Raw genomic sequence first — 19,225 nt, 5'->3', positions numbered from 1 at the left:
GCCTTCACAATATGAACTTTCACAACTGTAACTGAGAGGAAGCAGCCATAAAATCTCTAAAGTATACGATTGGCCAGTTACTCTATAAATTCTAACTCCAAGTCCATCCTGATCCCATGACATGGCTTGACAGTGCAGTATCAGAAGAGGCCAGTTTTTTTAATATAAGAATGTTTTTACAGTAACACTGTCACAAAAGCATGGAGGAGAGCCTCTGAGAGTCTCTCTCTCTCTCTCTCTCTCTCTCTCTGCAAAAAACACTGCCTGTTCTCTGCTGTGGGCTGTTGTTTGTGAGATACTTAAGTGACCAGCCATTCAGGACCCCTAACAGCACCACTGCACTGGGCTTACTTGTGCTGACAGCTTCCTCATTTGCACTCGTTTTCCACTCAGCCCTACAGCCCCCTGTGCTGCACTGGGGGACGGGTGTGAGCCCCGACCTGCCCCTGCACCCTAGATCAGTGCCCCCCCCCCCCCCTCCCCATGTCTGCGTCGCTGACACCCCCAGGGCCAGTTTACCTCCTGGCCGTCTTGTGCTCTGGTGAGAGCCGCCCACCACGGCATTTCCTGACACGTCTGTCAGTCTGACACCCAGAACTATAAAAGGAAAGAAATATTACATGGTTGTCCTCCTTCTCGTTGTCAACTTTTCTGGTTTAGAAACAGCAAAACAATGTCCGCGTGAGTGACTGCCATCAGATTGACTGGCTAGCTGGAATTCACTCCCCTTTAGGTTACATGTAATTATATGTGTGATTGGTTTTGACACTGAGATACCTCGCTCTCCAAAGACACAGAGAAAAAAAAAGCACTTAAAACAGTCTCTGGAGTCTTCTCAGGGTATTTCTTTAGTGCAATGTAATAGTCATGTAGTGTGCAGTGAGAAACACAAGAGGATGGAACATTCCTCTGTCTGAGTGGAGGATGAAAAAAAACTGACTTAGGCCCTGCAGAGTGGGTGCATTCTCCCTTCACGGCCTCTGATTTATATGCTCCATATTTAATAGGGCAGAGACCCGGGTTTGATTAGAATCTCTTACCAGACATGCATTGGAGAGAACTGAGAGACGTGCGCCGCGACAACACACCGCTAAACTGCATGAAAGAGAGAGGAGAGATCCCCAGAGAATGCGGTGCTGCCTCTCTCTCTCTCTCTCACCCTCTCTCCCTCCCTACCACCATTTAAATGAGTCGGCTGATGGATGGGAAAACAAATGTTATTTGGGACATAGGCCGTGCCAGAGCCCGAAGACCCACTAAAGCATTTATTTACATGAAGCGCACGCTATCAGGAAAGCAATACACCCATACACGCACATGGTATTATTAAAATATACTTATACTACTACTAATTAGATAGAGAGCCCATTCGTTCTCATCAATTATGCATACGTTGATTAATAGCTGGCATAATGGCTCCCTGTCTTCCAGTACACAGACACTGCTGTTAGCCTACTGCTAGGTCTCGTGCAAATGCTAATACTTACGGAGATAATGACTGACACTAGATCAATCACTGCTGTCCTTACAGTACAAATGAAGACGTAATCAAGATTTCACTGCAGATTTGGATATATTCTAACCATCAGATCATTTTGGATGAATGCTCTGGATGTGATGCAGGTAGTTAGGGCGTGGGCACCATATGTTAAATGATGTTTGTGAAAGATGTGGGGGGTGAATGGAATTATGGAGTCCTTGTGAGGAAGACCAGAAAGGTCAGAAAAGTCCAAAGTTTAAAATTGCACAGAAGTTGCAATTTGAAGTTGACACATTTCATATCATTATTTATGAACTCTCTGTCAACTTGGTCCAGAAACCGAAGTGGGAGGGGAGAAGAGCTGAGCAAAGAAGAAGTAAAATCACCAGGGAACTATCTAGGAGAACTCCTGGGGAGTTGGTTTGTTCCCATAATTAAGGGACCGTCTTTAATGTTTACTGAAGTAACTGAATGTCCATGATTACTTTGAATTGTCTTTCACAGACCATAAACAAGACAAAACATCAACACAACTTCACTTCATTTTGATTTTGTTTGGTTGTTGTTGTTTAGAAATTGCTTGGAAATGCAAGTGGGCCTTTACATGTTAGTTGTTCATCAGTGAAGACGCGTCCTTGTGGTGTGCACTCCAATGCTGGGCTCAAAAGCATTTGGCAACCAGGCGGAGGTCTACAGTTTCACTGAGATTCTCTGGAGAGGGAAGATGGGAAATAGAGCAAGGTTAGGGCAACTGATCAAAGCAGTTTGATGTGTGGGCTTTGTTAGAACATTTGACAGAGCATTTGAACACTAAACTTCTGTATCTCGGAGAGTGAATTACATGTGCCATAGACCATGTTAGTTTTACTTGCTAGCTTTCAAATCTGACTTGGCATAAGAATCGATGAGCGATTTAAAGCGTGTGTCTCACACCAAAAATGTGAGAGTTGGCAACCCATAGGAATAAATATTCCAAAAACACATTGTTCATCAGTTTGAACCTTTTTTGTTCTTGTTTGGACAGTGAATTTAGTTGTGTATCTTTAAATTGGTTTCAAATGTGCCCTTTGCCTCTACAACACTGCCTGTTTTAATTTACAGGCCTTGTTTTTAATTAACTCTTTCAGGCTTATACAGGTAGACTAACTTATAAAAACCTTCACTAATTTATTTTATTTTCCAAAGAAACTATTGGTTTATTGCATTTTGTGAACACTACCAGTAAATTCCAAAGAAAAAGCCTTATAACGATGCTCCTTTCCATAAAATGAACCTGCAAAAAATCCACTTGCCTGTACATTGTTTGTAAATAACATTACAGTTGTTCATGCATTACATGAAAGTACATTATATCATACTGCATTACACAAAAATGCAGGAAATGTAGTATACAAAGTCTCGCTTTAGTGCTGGAAGCCAAGGGAGCCATCACATCCCCTCAGGGCCCAACTTTAAGATTTACTATTCCAATATCAATTCCAATAACATCCAACCCCCCAAAGTATGAATATAGTGAAGCATGAGTTTCTTCTCAAAGTACTTTACAGATGCCTGATGCCTAAAACATAGTTGGAAAGGAAGCTAAAGGAGGAGGAGAAGGAAACATACAGGTAAGGGCTTTACAGGTGTACATGTGCAAGCATGGTTATCATTTATGAAGCTCAGTGAATATTAAGCAGTACCGTATTCTTTCGACTATAAACTGCACCGTATATAAACTGCGGGACAGTATTTTATGTAATTTTATAAAATAAACCTGTGTATTAACTGCAGTTTTTCAATTTTACACCATCCTGTTACATACAACTAAATGCCATGTAGTTGTGGTGTAAGTGCTCCTAGCCATTTAAAAGTTGTATGGGATGGGCATTTCAAGCAAAAATGCTACACCCTCTCCTCACACATATGCACACACACACAGAGATATGCTACCTCATTCTTGGTTGCTATGGTTGCCTAGTTGCTATGCTAGCTAACTAAAGGAAAGAGTTCCATTTGCATGGCATGATAGCTAGTTATCTAACTGATGTTACAGTCTCCTCAAAATTATAATAGGAAAAAATAAAATAAATATTAAAATTAGTTCATAATACACATGCTAGCAACTACCAACTGTTAAGATGGTTCCCTAAACTAGATATAGCAAGGATAGTTCATAGCTAGGTTAACTGGCGTGGCACACACCTCTCTGGAAGGTTCAAGCTCCATAGCATCCCATTAAAAAGGCTATGGACGACTGAGTGTGAATGATGACATTTGATGAAATTTGTGTTATCCCATGTTGTTTTACCTGATACACGAATGGGATTCAGACAGACCCATTCTACCTGGCAGAGTTACTCTACACTTTACTAACTTCAAGCATTCAAAATATGCATTTCCATGTATAGACTGCACCTAAGTACCGCAGGGCTGCAGAAATTTGACAAAATCAATGTATAAACCACGCTTATAGTCGGTAACTGCATCTGTGACAGTCCCTTAGTAACACCAAGCAGAGGAATGCAGCTACTGTATGTGGGATTGTGTACCCAATGTGAAAGGCAAAGGGTGGCAAACACTTCTTTCCAACATCTTTCCAAAAGCTTGGAAACGGACCCCTCCGAAGGCTCTTCTGAACTGGACATGCATTTTAGAGAATGATAGAGAACCTGGGCGCACTGCAGAAAAGGGAATGAGCCAACCCCTCTAACAGTGGGGGTTCTACATTGGATGTGACCAGACAAAAGGAGAGCAAAGATGTTTGAGTGGGCCATTCTGAGAACTACAAGGAATCGTTTTTTTTTTTTTTTTTGCTTTTCAGTGTAAGCTTTGTGCCATCTAGGTTGTTTTCCTCCACCCGTATGATTGCACTCTTGAGTCTGAGTATGAATGCAAAGAGAATGAAGGGAATGGAAACAGAATCCTTGGAAAAAAAGGTCAAAAGGTTAACATGGTGCGTACACAGAGATGAAGTGGATTATTAGGAAAATACACAAAAGGAGACCATAAGGTTAAAGGTAGCATTGGTGATTTATTTTAGAAGCATTCTATGTATAATATAAATATTATAATATATATATATATTTCTTGAAATTATTTTTACATCCTGACAGCAATGAACAAATGAATGCTCTGACAATAAAAAGAAAATAAATTGGTCTTCTGTCGCAGGTTACTGGAGTTGCACAGGCACATCCAGCCAAAATGCCTCCTCCTCTCAGTCTGGCTGACAGGCGACCAGCCACTCAGCCACAGAAGTCTGTGGACAGCAAAGGAAATAAGGACGAAGGAGTCCAGAAGTCAAGCTTGCAGTTCAGTAAAAGTACCCACCACAGAGACAGGAAGCCAGGCAGTTGGTGGTTTGTACTTGGTGGGGTGGCAGTTAGCATAACAAGCTATGACCTAGCTCCTCCACCTAACACAGCCCCAGCAGGTCAGGAGGTAATGATGGCAGCAACTGAGGGAGTTGAAGGGCCTGGAAAGTGACACCATAGTTGTATTACTGTTGGACAGATAATTATGTGGTTTGTTTTGGGGGAATTTATTATTTTCCTGAACTATGTAGCCAATGTAGCTAGCTACTTGTGTAACTTATGTATCAGTCCAACACTAATGCTAGAAGACCATGGAGCTATGTTTACATGTACCTTTCTATGTAATCTATCTGTGTATATGTTCACTGGGGTCTGTCTCTCTGTCAGTGTCGTTTGAGGTTTATTATTTTTAAATCTTATGTTAGTCTATATTGGCTTTGAACAAAAAGTTTTACAAATGTGTAGCTTATTTGCATACTTTTGCAGTTGTCAGAATGCAACATGTAAATGAGACATATTTTCCTACTTGTTGTTTCATATATAATACCCTAGGTTTGCAAAGTGCTGAGAATGACATAACATCAAGTAAAATCAGTTATACAAGCAGATTGGAGAAGTTTAATTTCAGTGGTGAGCTACAGACCAAACACGAATACGCTCTAGCCTTCGTTGCTGGAGCTCTGCGGACCTCATAAGCAGTGAACTCCTGAGCTCACTCAACTTTGACTGCCCGGTGCCGATTTCCACTCAGTCATTCTGAAAGGGAAAAGTTAGGCTACTCATGTAAGAACAAGTAGAGAGAACACGGATTGGCTTCAGGGACACGGTGTTATGTTCGTGACACGGTGTTATGTTCGTGATTTCAGTTTTCAGTTTCAGTCTTATTTGTGTCCAACCAATCAGTATTACAAATCCTAAGTATAATACAAGTACACTTGTATAATTCAAAGTGCTTTTGTTACTCTGTCCTGCAATGAAGCATGTGGGGTGGGCCTGGCGGGCATCCTGTATTTCTCCACAAACAATATGGCAACCTTACATGTGAGTGAGACATGAGGTAGTTGGATGCGGTTAGCAATGACACTGATTCGCTGCTCTCCTCTGCCCAATGCTCTTGTGGACTTGTCCTCCAGCAGTAGTCAGGCAGTGCACTTCATGTATTCTGTGTTTTGGCGGAGTAGCTTTGGAGGGGTCTGAAAGAAGAGGCTGGGATTTGTTTGGTTGTATACTTTCAAAAACAATCTTATACTTGCTGGTTTCTCCTACATCGCCTCCCCTACCTTAACATTTTGCCGACCTTTAGGTGCTTTAACCCTCTGAAGTCCACGCTCCCTGTGCAGGGATATGGTGGTTTTTATGGGGAATTGCTTTTAAAGCTCAGCCAGTTTTTGTCGGAGAGACATAGAAATTACACCCCCAGAAACCTTGAACCCTTTTCTTTTCAAATTTACACAGTTTGAAACAAATATATAAATAAGCACTTTGTAAGGAGAATAGGACTAGTCTCTTGCACTTTTCAGTCTCTGAGTGAGGTTTCAGCTCCTAACGACCCGCCCATTAGCAAATGACAGCTATTCATATGATAAGGGTATGGTAATTCAGTGATCTCTATTGGGCCATGGTGTGTCAAGAAATCCTGTGGGGGGTACGGGCCACAAAGACATTCCAGGGCCATTAGGTAAGGGCCATTGTTCTTGTCTGAGGTGTCCCAGGTGTGTTTACACCTAACTCATCAATATGCATTTGTAGGGACACTAGTTTTGAAAAGGTACAGGTCACTCTAAAATTATAAATATATAGTAGTGAAACCACACACACTTTCTAAATGCTAAACTCACCTTTGTAAAACTAACACTTATGTTTACAAAGTTCAGAGTTCAAAAGCCTTGCTCCAAAATCTTTACAATGTATTTTTTGTACAAAGTCTGAGCACCTCTGAAAGTATGTTTTTGGAAGGGTTTGTTTAGATTTGATTTAAATTCAATCTTTTTTTACTACATTCCTTTCATTCCCATGTTATTATTGCTGAGGTATTCTAGAATATAATCATACATGCCACTTTTGCCTCAATGTTTTTAGTTAGGTGAAATAAACTAAAATATCAAGGCATGGCAGTCTACCTAAGAGAGTGAAAAACAGGCTCGGACTCAGTAGTGTTAATAAGGTTCCATTTGTGTGTTTATGTGTGTTTATGACAGAGACCTCTTCACCTGCCTTTACTGGGTGAAGCAGTCTCCAGTTCCAGAGAGTGTTTGGAAGCAAAGTTCAGTAAGTTTGGTGCCCCGATTTTTTTTATTGTAGACCTGGCTGAATCATTCAGTCATTTTTCAAGGTGTTGAGTGTAAATCTTCCAGGCAACTGTTTGGCTCAACATGTGACGTTGGGAAGGTTGGCTAAGAGGGGGAAAAAAACATTAGGCTGTGGACTGCAGGTGTAAGTCTCAAGTCAGTACAACGTATGTTTTAGAGAGAGAGTCAGAGGAAAAAGCGAGTGAGATAAAGAGAGAGCGAGAAAGGGAGAGAGAGAGGGAGGACTGTATCCATGTAAATGGGAAACTTTGAAGTTAAGAGGTGCCATCTGCCCACCTTGCTCAGCGGTGAGTGCTCTGTTGCCAAGTGGCACATGTGATAATCGCCAGGCGCCTGCCTGCATTTCATTATGACTCACACTCCTCAAACACTCCCCGCGGTAATTGAGGAGAGGTGGTGCTCCTGGTGTTTAAAAGCATTTTATTTACTACACCAACAAGTTTGGACCAGTGGAAATTGTGTTTTCAAAAGCTAAAACCGTTCTAATTAGCTCAAGTGGTTTATGAACAGCTAGAGGAGGAACAACCTTTCGATGATAACTGGGGGGTTAAACACATTGTAGGAGGACGTCAGGGCACAGGGCAACATCAAAACATTCAAGCGACTAGATCAAGTATGTCTTCAATTTTTTTGTTTTTTGGGCATTAATGGTTCTATTGGAATATTGTAATACACTATGTTTTATTGCCATTATATAATAATGTATGCTTGTAACAAATGTTATAATATTTTATGCTAATTAATTCATCACTGAAGTTGAATGTAGGGAATGTAGATTTTACAGAACAGCACTGGTGCCCTTTCCAAGGAGGAATTATATAACTGGCTGCTGTTCAGAACAGAGCATTACCACAGGGGGCAGTTTTGCACTGGGCATCCATGTCAGCGGAGGCAAGCGCATAGACAAGTGCTGTCCATGGTGCTGAAATCTCTATGCTCCGTCTAAATGGAGGCAGAACAGACTCGTTCACTCTATTTAAGTCATTACCAGCAAACCTCTTGATGAATCACAGATGCAGTTTTGTGTGAAGTGAAGGGCGAAGAGGGGGGGTCAAAGACAAGGCTCCAGGTCACAAGCCTGCTGGAACATTGGGCTTCCCTAGCAGATGGATAAGACGGAGGCAGAAAATGAACACAATCCCCGAGCAAATGTTATGGCATGGATGTTTATCAGACTAGATCCATCCTGTGCGCAATTCACTCCTTTGAGGTCTGCGTTTTAATTTCCGAGAGCATGGTACATTAACACTAGTCCCAGATCTAAATTCTAATTTGAGGCTTTTTTTTTGTACACTCTAGGTAAAGCACTCACAGGTACTTTAGGGAAAAACAAACTTAAAATCTCTGCTGTTATGCTTTAATAAAACTAGATTTGGATTAGTTACATACATTACACAAAAACATAGTTACACGAGTGAAACTAGCGCTGCGTGTTGATGCAGAAACCCCTGGACAGATGCATCACAAAAAATCTAACCAAAATCAACTGAAACGGTTGCCAGATTAATTCACTTGTATTCACTTTCACTTCACAAGTATTCAGTCCAGTGGGCTTTTAAGCTCTTCAGGGTAATGGGGCTTTACTGCTTTACGCTCAAATCCCAACATTCTATGCAGGCTCTTACCTCGTGTTTCCCTGGGCCTGACTGACGTCTGAGTTGAGCGTGACAGAGAGTGGGTAGTCAAGAGCATTCATGTGGTTCAGGGCCCTCTGAAACCTCACCTTGGCCCAGGCTGGCGTACGTGGAGTTTGTGGGATCACATCTCAATTTTTTGCTTCTAATTCCTCTTAAGGCTGACCAACATGTCTACTAGCCCTAACTGGGAGACTGTTGTTTCTTCTTCTGGACCTTCTTATGGCAGCATGCACTATGACCTACGACCTGTCATGGTAGATGCGTCATCTGATAAGACTGAGACCTATTCATGGACTCTATTTCATGGCTTCAGTGCTGCTGTTTAAGACACAGGCTCCTAAAACAGCTTCTGGATCATGGAGGCAGAATGAGGCCCTGGTGACTTGAGGCAAAGGATTTCAAATGCTAGGTTTTATCACCTCTAAAAACAGCATGCAGCCAGTCTGACTTTCATGTACACAATGATGACTTTTATCGGGTCCACAAAATGTAAATGTAGTATGTAAATACAGCTCCTTGCTAATTAGCGCTGGGAAAACAAAGGAAATGATCTTAAACCAGGAGACTTCCACCCACTACATATCAATTATTACCAGCTAGGGAAAACAATTTTAAATTGTACGTGGAATGTTGGAATGTACATTAACAAGCACATCCTGATTTCATAAGTAAGAAAACTAGAGGTTGTTTTACCTTAGTAAATGGGGGAGGATTTCCTAGGTTCATATCCGCCTCATGGGATATGTCAGTCTGCATTTTTTGAGTTGTATGGAAACACCTCTGCCACTAGCACAAGTGCATAGACCAGAATAGTGTAAACCAGCCAGGAAAATGCTAGGCTGTCAACAGCACACGCTAAACAATTTGTACTTGACAGCAGTACAAAGACAATAGCTATCATAAATGACACCATGCACCTCCTCAATTCTAAGTTTGTGATACTTTCCTTTGGCCAATGTAATGTAGCGTACCTCTGACAACAAAAGAGGTTGAAACCTCTACAACCCTAACAAAGCAAATTGGCTCAACAACCTCTTTTTAATTACCAAATCGATTATTGGTTTTATTTACAGTGGAATTGGACCTACCATAGACATAGTCACACACGTGTACTAGATTTGTATTCTTATATGTATTGTGATAGTGATTTGACTACGCTGACGTCAGTAGGGCATGAAGAGGGAGCGTGGGGATCTCTTATCCCCAAAGTGAACGTTAACACACTTCCACCTCCTCAGGTTTCCCCCTTGGCAGCTGGCTGATTGACGCACATCGACAGGCCAAAGGAGCCATGGCTGCTGCGAGAGTCACGGCTGTCACGGTGAGGGGAAACGCGCAGGGGGTTACGATCATTTGGCCCGGAAGGACGACGGTTGGGTGTTTTGGGGTGAGGGAGTGAAGGAGGAGGCGAAGGAGACCAGGTTGTGACATTTCACCGAGCAGATGCTGCACGGTGAAAATAAACAACAACAGAGCAGTGATGCTGCAAAAGTAGGCCACAGTACGCGCTCAACAGTGAAAAAAATATTAGCCACGTGAAACCTTTTCCGAGGCCTGGATGTCTGTCTGGGGCCGCTGCATACGGCTGTGGTAATTTCTTTGTAAATCCACCGAATTAGAAAAGCCTTGGTGACCAGTGAGCTATATTTTTCTCCGCAATCAGTGTTTTCACCCTTGCCTGTGAATTCAACCCGTGGCTTTCTTAACTCTCCTGCAAAAAAAAAAACGAACCCTCATCAGAACAATTGCAAAAGAGAACATTAAAATATATCTCCCCCCAATTACGCCAAATGTGAGAGCCATCCATCTACGTGAGCCAAGCCACAGATCTCTGAGGGAAAAGAGATAGGTTACAGGGCACTCTTTAATTTCCTTTAATCTCCCTCCATAACAGGGGCGAGATTCCCATCTCACCCAAGGTGACTTTAATGCATACTAATGTGGGAGAGCGGTGCGGGCGAACTCCTCATACCTCATACCCACCCCTACCCTGCGTGGGGTTGGGACGAAGATGGGGCCCAACCAAATTGCCATTAAACAACAGAAGGGAGACCATTACGTGACTGGTGGTGATTCACTTTCATTTGGTCGGAGATGATTGGATTTGCTCTTCGGGTCATGGGTAAAATCAGTGGGATCAGTCGAAGTCGGATCAAGTCATATGAGGTGAGGTTAAGGGCTCCTCGAGACACCATGAAGGTGAGACAGAGAATCAGCTAGTGAGACACTGCATTTTTGAGCAGGTGGATCATTTTGAGCACTTCTTTTAAAGTCCTATTCCCTTCAAGGCCTAGCAAAAGTACTTACTAATAATTTGGATTTGAAGGTGTTTTTCCACGCTTTAAATCTGTATTCATACCGAAAGCATACATTGCAAATTCTTTGAATGCGCCTGTCTTGATTTATCATCGGTGCATCTTTTAGATCTCACTGTTTTACCATCTTTTTAAAAAATACCTACGGATGGTGATTTTTATCTGAATCAGAGACTCATCAAATGGAAATCCAAATTAATTTCCTGTTGGTGGACTAGTTTCGTTTAAAATCCATTTTCTCTCAAGCACCTCACAGACTCCCCATGCACACAGACTACAACTGTGCTATTTGCGAAATGGAAAGTTGGCTGATGAAAAAAACCTTCAAGCTTGGAATTCATCTCTCCAACTCCAGAACATTGCTGTCATGTCCCCATTGCCAAAGATGAAAAGACTGTTCTGCTAATCTCGTGTTAGCCCTTAGCTCGATCATTACCTAAGTAATTGGGCCGAGCAGGCATGAGTCAGCAGTGCCTACGCCTGCATTTCAGCCAATTACGTTTGACAAGAACCCGAGCCCCTCCCCCAGTGTCATTGATTCAACATTAGTCAATGATGCCACGCACACTAATGTCTCTGTGATGTCTCCCCCCCCCTACCCCCAATGCCCTGGCCGGTTTTGGGGATAGACATTAAGCAGAAATTGGAAGGTTTTTTTTTAAAGGAGAAACTCCTCTCTTTCACTCGTTACTCCCTTCTAGGGCTCAAGCAGTCGTGATGTACGCAGGCCTGGCCTGACCACCCATTTAGAAATGGGGCTCCCAGAAACAAAAATAGGAGCCCTGTAAGAAAACATCAGAGTAGAACTTCAAAATGTCCCTCCCCCTAACCTATTTTTGGTTAAAACAGAGCAACGCTAGAAAAAGGAAATGAACAATGCAGCCATCAAAAAAAAGAAAAAAGACACTGAGTGTGAACAGTGCAGCAGGCTTTTAGAGGGGCTTTCTCCAGTCACAGTGCCTCAAGCCTTCTTTACCCCAGGCCCTTGTCGTGTCATGTAACATTGTGTCACATCCCCTTTTGCCTTTTCTAGGTTCAGCTGCGGAAGTGTTTCTGGCGGGGGCTATGACATGTTTTCAGCGCTCGCTGTACTCCACGTCCCAGCAGTGCAAACACAAACACATACACACATACACACATACACACACACACACACACACACTGTACCTGATGTGAGGGAGATAGATAAAACAAACAATCTGCGAGAAAAGCTTGTCTCTTTGCCTTTTAAGTGCTGCAGTGGTGGTGTGAGGACAGGCTTGCTTGAGACTGGCTGTCTGATGTTCTCTCCGGGGGCACGGCGGGGGCGCATGGACAGCCCTGGAGGGGGGGTGTAGGGAGGGGAGGCACTTCAGTGCTGCCTCAGTCGCAGTGGCGGCTGTCATGCTGATGGTGGGACAGAGTAAACAAGCCTTCCCAGAAGCCCCCTCTAACACAGCGTGTCTCATCCCTACCCCCCCCCCATCCTAGGCTCCGTGGCTGATTTAGTCCTGATCTCATCCAGTTAACCTTTCAGCCCCTTCACTCCCACCAGAATGCAAATCCCATTACTGTGTGTGAATGTTAGCCACCAAAGTCAAGAAAGACGCATTTTAGCGTGACAAAAGCTCCTTGAGTATAAACAACAAATTCATCGCACAGTTGTGTGATTCGGTGACGGTGATGTGCCAACGCCGCTGTCCGACGAGTATTGTTTCTGTGGAAAAACGTGCCAGCAGGATCTAGGTCAGAACGTGCCACGACAAATACAGCTGTTGATGAGGTATGAAATCACACTATATCATACCACCTTTTCTCTTGAATGAACTTCACTGCTGACATAATTCTGTCAAATCGAATAATTGCATGACAGTGAAATCTGATTTCCAAGTGGAAATTGCTCTCGCCAACAGTCACCCTATAGTCACCCTATAGTCAAATGTCATTTCAGGGTCAGTGTGTTGCCTCAGGCCATTATATTTTTGTGCTGCATTTCACAATGTGATATGATCATGAAATGATGTGGCCTATTCCCATTCCTATTTTCTCACAGCAATAGAGAGAGATTATCTGAGCTTTAACTATTTTTTGTGACATTTTGGTTATAATGGGTAAACACTCGGAATCATTCTAATATATTTAACCCCATGAGATGTACCTATTTTTAAAAGTTTCAAAACAAACCACATTGCTGTGGTCTGTAATAGCATGCATAACCTACTTAATGCATAGTCATATGGAATTAATCCATATTTAAATATTCCTGTCAGAAACCGTCCCTATTCCATCTTCATGGAGCTTTCCATTGGTGAATAATGCATGCACACCTACATATCTGGGGCTTCTGACACAACAAAAACAGGTCAATTCTATATTTTTTCTGAGATCTCACAGAAGCAATGCAGCAATTGCACACTGATGGAACCATTTGATAGGAATGCTATTTGCTGTGCTCCACTCAAAACACTAAAAGGTAAAATAATACATTTAACCCATCAGAGCATTTAGTGTCATTATGTACTCAAAAGTGCTGTTGCAGAATCTAAAGTCTTGCAGAGCCTTATGTATTCGGTAATGTGTCAGACTGGTAGGGAGAGAGAAAGCCATGTATCTTAATGCTGGTGGGAGGGAATTAAATGTTAAATGCATACTCAAGTCAATCCAATGCGGTGTGAAGGTCGAGCTCAAAGTAGTGCTGCAGATTCACACAGAAACAGCACAGGCGAGAGGTGTTTTTGTCAAGCTACGAAAGGGGAAAGCCATCTCTGTTAGCATGTCACTAAAACTAAGGCAGCAGTGAGGAGTTTTGGTCTAAAACTAACAAGCTAACTGCCAAAGGCATAGATGACACTGATAAAAGCTTGCTAGCATGCTAATTGGTTATGACAGGTGGTGTGTTTGTTTGTCATTCATATGACCATGTACTATGAATTTGAAGATGATACCAAAACCAGGTAAACTATAAACCAAATCAGAAAGTTGCAAATTCCTGCATATTGTTGCTTTAAAAAAGGTGTAGTTTAAAGCCAATGCAGTTGTCACCAAGAGTTGTCAAATCTCGCCCAATGAGACCAAGTCAAGATCAGATCGACTTTCAACAAAGGCGCTTGTATTTGAGTGCCCCGTTTGGTTATTACATAGTGGACTGGGTCTTAAAGTGGGAGAATCACGGTTAAGAAAGAAAATCTTCAAGCACATCAGACATTATACCACCCAAAACAAGGTACACAGGACACAATGGAGTGGACGCAACCTCTGAAGCAGTACGAACATATTTCCTCTTTTATTTACATTCCTTTTTCAAATGTTAACATTTTTAGCTATAACTCTTGATCAGCTTGGCATTTTTTTTTCTCATTAAAATAAATTGGCACAAGTAAAACATATGTAGACAAAAGTTTATTTACACCATACAACATTTTTGTATTTTTGTTTTTTAAATATTTTATACAGGACTGCAGATGAGAGAGGTTGCTGGGAGCCTTCAAGCAGGATCTGCAGTATTAAAGTTGTGAAATATATTATTCATATAAAAGTGAGTATTACCTTTATTGCATTTAAAGCAATGAAGAATGTAGCTTGACAAACATTCATTTTAAATGACAGAAAAATCCTCTTTGTCTCTCGTTTTTCTCTTCATATTATAAAGTAAAAAGTGTAGTAATGGCCAAACAGACTGTTATAAACTTTTTAAAAACCTGCATAAATATATACATTGTGCTTCTGGGTCCAGTTTCTTTTTCAAATGGAAACTGAGCCCGACGAAGCTGTGGATTACACGCAGTGGGTCGTTTTTGCGTTTTATAAGGACTCATCTCAAAAGACGACCTGTTTTGAAGCCAATTCTTTCCACGGGTACTTTCAAACACATGATGGTAAATATTTGTACACCTGGCTGTCCCCACTAAGCACACTAGTGAGAATACAAAAAAGAAACACTGATGTCTTTTTTTTGTTTTGTTTTGTTTGATTTTTTTTTAATAGTTTTTCCCACCTCCTCTTTTTTTCTAAAATCTTATTGGCACATAATGTCCCTGCCATAGTCCTTAGATCCAGATATGTCTACCGAGGCTGCAAGGAAAGTCCTTTCAAGTGCAAAATACATCTCGTCTTCCTTTTTTTTCTCGCTTCCTGTTTTTTTCGTGGTTTACGTCTCTCTCTGTGTCTCCTCTCTCGCTTGTCTCGCGCGGGCGAGCACAACCACAAGCACACACACGGAGCCCTCTTCCCCCCCCACCCCTTGCCCTTGTCTTAAACCTCCGTCTGGAAGTCTCCCTCCTGGACCTCCAGCGGAAGGTTGACACACTTCTCCCACTCGGCCGCGGTCATCTCCAGAGCGTCCTTATGGTCGGGGTCTAGTACATTCATGGTGGCGTAGTTCTGGTATTCGCAGGTAGGGTTGTAGCTCTCCCAAGGATTCTTGTTTGGCATCGTTTTATCCTGTGAGAAGCAGATGGGCACAGGCAAACGACTAGCGTGAAAAAACAAACCCTCTCTCTCAGCTCTCACAGCTAACAACAACTGGGTATAGGAAATGGCTTTTTTTAAACGGTCTCGCCATCTGGTCCCACCAAATGTCTGAATTTGAGACGTCAGAGCCTGTATACCAACAATAATCGATAGAAATAGGCTGTCTCATGGTGAGTCAAGCTAAGAGAACCAGTTTTGGTGTATCTGTTGTGTCTTCTGAATCAAAGTTAATAAGACTCCAAGTAACCATTAACCTTACGCTACTCTACTCTAATCAACCCTGATCCTGGTTAGATGGTAGAACACTCCATAGTCCTAATTCAAAGCTACAGTATTGCCAATCCCATCGAACATGTATGCATTACCCTTACATTCTCATTGCAAAGACCTGTAAGTTAGATAACGCATCATCGTTCATGAGTCATCATTGACGTTGCTATGGAATCTACGGATGCAGCTCTAAACTGTTGTGTCCGTAATTGGTCTGTCATGACAGTGTCTGCACTGTCACATTGTCATCCTGAAGTAGAATAACAATCAACATGTGTTTCACTGTGCTCGTCTTCATTTGAGGGCACAGTCTTTGGTAGATAACATGCTAGACAGACCAGCCCCATCAGTGCCCGCTGTTGATAGACTGTCTGTATCTGCGCTGCTCTTCATAAAGCTGGCCCTCGGCTATCGTTTCCCCAGCAAGTGTCCTTGTGGTAGTTACCAAGCAACAAGCGGGAAATGACATTGTGTGGTAGAGCTGATTGAAATGCGAGTGGGCGAGGACTGCATGCAGCCAAGAGGGCACAGCGTTTCTGACAGTGTCTTCATGGATTGTGCGTGCGTGTGTGTTTGTATTTGTGTGTGTTTGTTTGTGTTTGTGTGTGTGTGTGTTTGTGTGTGTGTGGGTGTGTGTGTGTGCATATGTATTTGACTCCCTCCTTCTCAGTGTATGTGTCTGTCTATTTGTGTTGTTTGTATAGAATTTCCACAACTGCTCAACAACCTAAATAATACAGTTAACAGGTAGTAAAGCGACTGTAAAGCATTGGACCCAGTCAACATTGATCTGAAAACTATAAACCGTACAGCTCCTTAGTAGTGGTGGATTAACAAAGCAAAATGTATCTACTGAGGATGTGGTGTACAATAAAGCATGCTTTGATTGACTGTACACTTTAGGGATAGATAATAGATATGGGTAAGCTCTGTTTTATATATATATATATATATATATAAATATATATATACTGTTATATATAGTATATCATGTATATTTGCCATGCATCCACCAAGCGATGGTTCGCTGAATTAAACAAATAATGAAATCAAAATGAATAAAAACATGTGTCAGGGTAAATGGACACAGCGTTTGGATGACTGTGTGCGGAGAAGAATGAGTGATCTCAGTACTTCTGCCTCTAGAACCTTCTTCCCCCTTCTTTCTCCAGCTCAATCTTTTTTTTTCACTTCCTGTCAAAACACCCTCTCTCTCTCTCTCTCTCTCTCTCTCTCCCTCCCTCCCTCCCTCCCTCTGTGTCTCCCCTTCTCTCACCCATTTCGCTCCCTCTCCAAATGCTTGGCTATTCTTCCAGATGAATACCCTGGCTGGGTCGCTATTAATTCCCTTCAATTGCTCACTTCCTGATGTGAGGGAGAGATGCAGTGGGGAGCGGAAGTCTAAATAGGGGCCTGGAGCCCGTCCCTTCTAATTGGCCAACATATCCTGCCCACCCCTACCACCCCCTTTCACCCACCCACCCCAACCAACAAACCAACACCCACCCATCCATCCCCCCACCCTCCTCTTGCTCATTTCCTTTTACTCACCATGCTGCCCATATTTGGTATGTCTCGAAAACGGTCCAGGGTTTGAAATTTGTGATTCAGTTCCTGGAACAGCTCCATGTGTCTTTTCCTGGTGTGCATGACTTTCTGTAATGGCAAGGGTGTTCTGGTCTTAGAGAGGAGGCCAAGAATGGAAATGCAACTTCCTCTTCATTCCCACCCTCCTCCAACTCCTCTCCTATTTACTTTTGCCATGGCATAGGATGGCAGCATGCCAATCAAGTCTTCCCTATCTCTCTCTCTCCTTCTCTCTCTCTCTCTCTCTCTCTCTAAAGTGCTAACATAAATGTTATACTTTGCTGAAACTCATCTCCCATATCTAATTTAGTGGAGGAATTAGACTGCCACTAATTAAAAACTGTCTACTGCATCTCCTAGTTATGTAAAAAAAAAAAAAAACAGATTGAGAGAGCAAAAGTGAAAAAAAAAAATAGTTTTGCTCTCAAAAACATTTTCTTTTAACTGAGAAAATTACTTTTCAGAACTGCGCTGTGACCTTGACAAGTAAAAAGCCTGGCGTTCGGAGATGTCTATGGATGAAGGAGAGAATGGGGATGGGAGTCGCTCAGTGTGGCAGCTGACAGCATTGCTTTTACTCTAACAACACAGGCCCTCCATAAATCCACCCCCCCTCTCCGTGTCAACACCATGTTACTCCAATAAGCTTAAGTGCTACACACAGTAGTAGTAAATTAAAGGGCACATCCAAGACGCAACAAATGGTCCTTCACCGTCCAACAAACAAACAAGAAAAAAACAAAAAAAAAGTATCATGAAGCTGTCCAACAGATGTTCCACTCACCTCAAAGTCCAGCTCCGAATAGCGTGACTTCCTTCTCTGTTGAGAGAAAATAGTGAAGAGCAGCAACTTAGCACTAGACGCATTCCACTTTCTCATACAAGACACACTTTCGAGCAGAGGTGGATCTTTCAGGGATCTGAATATAAATCTCTTCAAAGCTTCACTTTTGGATTGTCATTGAATCTCATGAATTCTCATTCTCATGAATATTGAAGGAGACATAGTTTATGAGTGAAATCTGCTAGCTACATTCAATTTAGAGAAACATTCACTTTTTTATGTTCAGAATTAAAACCTTTCCCACCACTATGATTAGTCATGGTGCTATTCTCAAGAAAGTCCTGGATATGGTGGTTATGCTCACCTCTAAAGAGCTCATGGATATGGTGGAGCCCGTCTCACTGCGGGACAGGCCTCCACTCTCCTCCATCTCAGCCAGGAAGTTCTTGACAGCGGTGCGGGGCTCGAAGGGCAGGTTCTGCATGTGATCGGGCGGCCCGGGGAACTGCTGCTCAGGGCTCATGTTCAAGTGCTCCATGCCCATTGGGCTCATGCCGAAATCGGGCACAACTTTGTAGTGCGGCATTATCCTCTCGTGTGTCCCCATCGCCTCCATGGGGATGTTCATCTTGCTCTCCTCCTTGATCAGTGTGGGCATGCTCCCCCCAGACCCGGACGTCGCCGCAGCAGCAGCAGCGGCCGCCGCCGCAGCCGCGGCCGACGCCCTGGGCATGACGATGTAGTCGGTCTCCATGGGCCCCTGCGGCGAGTGGCTACCCATCTCGTGGCTGGCCATGTCCTGTTCGCTTTGCCGCAGTGCGTCGTCCGTGCACAGGTATACGGTGCGCCGCATGTCGCCGTCACCCATGTCGCCCATGCCCCCCATGCCCCCCATGCCCCCCATGGTCATGTGGAGGCCCGGCGGCTGGATGATCACTTTGGACATGATGTTGCCCGGCAGCGTGGAGTAGTTGAGGACCTCGGGTCCCTTGTCCTCCTCCTCATCGTTGAGGGAGATGCGTGACAGGGTGCCGGTGATGGTGGCCGCACGGCAGGAGCCCATGTCCTTGTGGAGTGCTGAGGGGCCAGAGAGAGGGA

General features: G+C 43.1%; 1 protein-coding gene across 5 annotated transcripts in view; it reads right to left on the bottom strand.

Annotated features, from left to right (window-relative positions):
• Window positions 1–14,277: 14,277 nt before the first annotated feature.
• Window positions 14,278–19,225, bottom strand: part of adgrb3 (adhesion G protein-coupled receptor B3) — a 143,574-nt gene continuing 138,626 nt past the window's right edge. For 3 of the 5 annotated variants that reach the window (XM_031578851.2, XM_031578852.2, XM_031578854.2), the window contains 4 exons: window positions 18,492–19,204; window positions 18,128–18,163; window positions 17,308–17,412; window positions 14,278–15,456 (listed from right to left, as the gene is read on the bottom strand). In XM_031578851.2, the coding sequence (XP_031434711.1) occupies window positions 15,268–15,456; window positions 17,308–17,412; window positions 18,128–18,163; window positions 18,492–19,204 (1,043 nt within the window). In that variant the 3' untranslated portion in view covers window positions 14,278–15,267. The remainder of the gene's footprint in view (window positions 15,457–17,307; window positions 17,413–18,127; window positions 18,164–18,491; window positions 19,205–19,225) is intronic. The other 2 variants (XM_031578853.2, XM_012816972.3) reach the window with 1 other exon arrangement.

Source organism: Clupea harengus, chromosome 13, assembly GCF_900700415.2.
Source record: "Clupea harengus chromosome 13, Ch_v2.0.2, whole genome shotgun sequence".
NCBI lineage: Eukaryota > Metazoa > Chordata > Actinopteri > Clupeiformes > Clupeidae > Clupea > Clupea harengus.
This window is presented reverse-complemented; position numbering and strand designations above follow the sequence as displayed.